This window comes from Ipomoea nil, unplaced genomic scaffold, assembly GCF_001879475.1.
Source record: "Ipomoea nil cultivar Tokyo-kokei standard unplaced genomic scaffold, Asagao_1.1 scaffold2965, whole genome shotgun sequence".
NCBI classification, from domain to species: Eukaryota; Viridiplantae; Streptophyta; class Magnoliopsida; order Solanales; family Convolvulaceae; genus Ipomoea; species Ipomoea nil.
In genome coordinates, this window is record NW_017619393.1 from 595,144 (window position 1) to 598,105 (window position 2,962).

At 34.0% G+C, this 2,962-nt stretch overlaps 1 protein-coding gene across 1 annotated transcript; it reads left to right on the forward strand.

Moving 5' to 3' along the window:
• The first annotated feature begins 1,458 nt into the window (after positions 1-1,458).
• Positions 1,459-2,551, forward strand: LOC109162929 (high mobility group B protein 3-like). Its single transcript, XM_019311637.1, has 4 exons — positions 1,459-1,645; positions 1,823-1,867; positions 1,978-2,061; positions 2,184-2,551. Exons 1-4 carry the CDS (start codon positions 1,577-1,579, stop codon positions 2,271-2,273), a joined length of 288 nt encoding a protein of 95 aa, XP_019167182.1. The 5' UTR covers positions 1,459-1,576; the 3' UTR covers positions 2,274-2,551.
• The last annotated feature ends 411 nt before the right edge of the window (positions 2,552-2,962 follow it).

Genomic DNA, 2,962 nt, shown 5'->3' on the forward strand with positions numbered 1-2,962 from the left:
GTTACACCTTATCTTTTACTTATAATTTTGGGCTGGCAGCTTTGACCTCCGGGCATTTGAACAAAGAAAGAATACAATTCAAAAGTTAATTTAATAATTATATTTTCGTTCATATTTAAATATAAAATTATTCACCAAAATTTCAATTTTAATTAATTAAAGTTTTATTTTCAATTACAATTAAGACCAATCTATGAATTCAAATAATAATAATAATAATAATTATCAAGTATAAAAAATAATAGATTATATCTATAATATTTTTTTAAAAAAATTGGGGGCCCTGTGCGGTCGCGCCGGTCCGACATGGCCTAGTACGGCCCCGGCGGTGCGGTGTGGTGTTCCGAATGGTGCGGTATGGTGTGGATCGGCGTAAGGGCGGTATGATAGGGGCCTAGGTTGGTAATCGATCCTTTCGGCTAGCGCATGACTAACAAGGTTAGCTATATGTTGGTAATCAACCATTCCGGCATGCATGGGACACGTGGAGAATGGATATGAAAGAGTAGTTGATATTGTACAGTTAGTTATAGCCCATTTCTTTTGCCGCGATCTTTGTAATAATTGGGCCGCCATCTGTCTGGGTAATAAAGGACAAATTATGATGTGCAACTGTGTGCACCATGGTGCACACTGTTCTATGTTCATAATTACCGAACTATATATTCATAATTTTTGAAATTCATATTCATAATGATTGAACTCTATATATATTCACAATTACAGAACTCTATGTTCATAATTTTCGATATTCATATTACCAAATGTTGAACTCTGTATTCACAAATCACAAAACTTTAGTATAGAAATTATGAATCTACAATATAAAAATTTTGAATATTTACACTACAAAAAAAAAAAAAAAACAATTTTTAGTGACAAAAATTTAGTGATGGGTAGAAAAACCCCTCACTAAATGTATTATTTGTATAATTTTTGTGAAAGTAAAAAATTACTCTAATTAAAAGTTTATGATTTAGTGACAAAATTTTAATTATATATTTATTTTAAAAGTATACTCTGACTATTGACATGAAAGATATTGTTACCATCATCATTATCTGAAAATTATTTCACTCAAATCTCATTCCCACCAAAACCTTATTTTTAGGCGCCCAAGTCTAATTGCTTCTAAAACACTAGTACAAAATTGAACATACCACCGGCTTCGCACCCATCGCACAACTACCACCGGCTTCACGTCACACCCACCACCGTTCACAGCCACCGCGACAAAGCCACAGCCACCACCGCGACGCCGACGCCACAGCCGCTGCCACGCCGTTGATCTGAACCCCTCCCTTGCCCTGCGACGATGGCGGCCTCCCTGTGACGACGCCACAGCCGCCGGCTCCGATGTGAGTTTGTGAGAAATTTTAATTTATTGATTTCCTCTTGCCTATAAATAATTAACCATTCGCCTCTGCATAGTGTTCATGTATATTGTTATGTTATTTCATATTGTTAATAGTTCTTCAATATTTTCACTCTATTTTCCTCGTTTTCTCGTATGTATATTTAGGTTTTTTTTTTTCTTCTATTTGCTTGATTTTGTTTCTACTATTGCAATGATTTTATGGTATACAAGAGTGATTTCCGCAAGAATTACAAGGAGAATTTTCCTGATAACAAATCTATGGCCATTGTGAGATTTCTTAAAGCATTGCATTTAAGTTATTCTTAATACTAATTGCATAGTTGTTTGGATGATACGATCATAATGTTATTATTATTTTAAGCATTATCACTATTGTGTTTTTGTATATTAAAATTGAACCAAAGCTTCAATTGATAGATTATTTCCTGTTTAATTTCATTTAAGGTTGGGAAAGCTGGTGGTGAGAAATGGAAGGCAATGTCTGACTCTGTGAGCTCTGATCTTCTGCTTTAGAGTTATTATTAAGTTTGTGTATTTAAATTTGAATTAAATTGCTCGATACATCTGTCACACGTTTGCTATATGGACTCTACTGTTAGGAGAAAGCTCCATATGTGGCAAAGGCATCACCTCTGAAGTCTGAGTATGAGAAAGCTATGCAAGAGTTCAAGAAAAATGTCTCTGTAATTCTCTTTGAAATTGATCACTTTTGATATTTTCCTTATTTCACATCATTATTACATTACTTTTTGCTATGATTTTCCGCTAATGGCTTTTTAAATTATCCTCTACTTCTCTATTGTAGAAGAGTAGCAGCTCAGAAGCAACCGTGTCTGAAGAATCTGAGCAGACTTCTGAGGTGAAAGACAACTCTGAGCATGAAGCAAGCTGTTAGGTCTGTTGCAACAAAGTTTCCTTTACTGTAGGGTTTGGTATTTCAATTGTTTCACAATTCAGACTAATTCCTCATGATATAGTCTACCGTTTGCATGTTAATGAGTGTAGTACTTAGATGGTTTTCATACTTCTGTTGAATACATACTTGACAAGAATGTATCTACACATATATATACTTTCTATTATGAGAATGCAAACATGTCATCATATTATTAAGATGTGTGGACAATATCAATCTTGAAATGTTTTCCCTCAACCTTTAGAGCAGCTTTGGTGGTGCTACATCTTATTATATACTCACAGGATTCCAGAATTTCCCCCGGTTACTTGTCTGTACTTATATTGTAACTTGTAAATGCTCCGTAACTATTTTCTATATATCAGATTTGAAGATCTGAAGGACCAATTAAGAATGCGTTTATTGAAGAAGCGCAAAGTTAAAAGAATCCAGTTTGTAATTACAAATGGGGGTTTATCTATAGAATTGAATACATATGCTTTAATCCGTCCAACCAATCCAGGTCTGATTTTATTTCTTCATAGTTTCGTGAACCAAATATCTTCAAGATAATTGATAACTAATTTATTTTCTTCTTTCTCAGGGACTATTACTTGGCTTGATTCTGTCTCTAACCTTCCTATAAAGGTAATCAATCTTAATGTCTTCTATTCTCACAAACAAGAATA

Coding starts and splice junctions, on each gene's coding strand:
- LOC109162929 (XM_019311637.1), top strand. CDS start 1,577: ATGGTATACAAGAGTGATTTCCGCAAGAATTACAAGGAGAATTTTCCT. Junction 1,646..1,822: donor ATAACAAATCTATGGCCATT/GTGAGATTTCTT, acceptor ATTTCATTTAAG/GTTGGGAAAGCTGGTGGTGA. Junction 2,062..2,183: donor AGTTCAAGAAAAATGTCTCT/GTAATTCTCTTT, acceptor TCTCTATTGTAG/AAGAGTAGCAGCTCAGAAGC.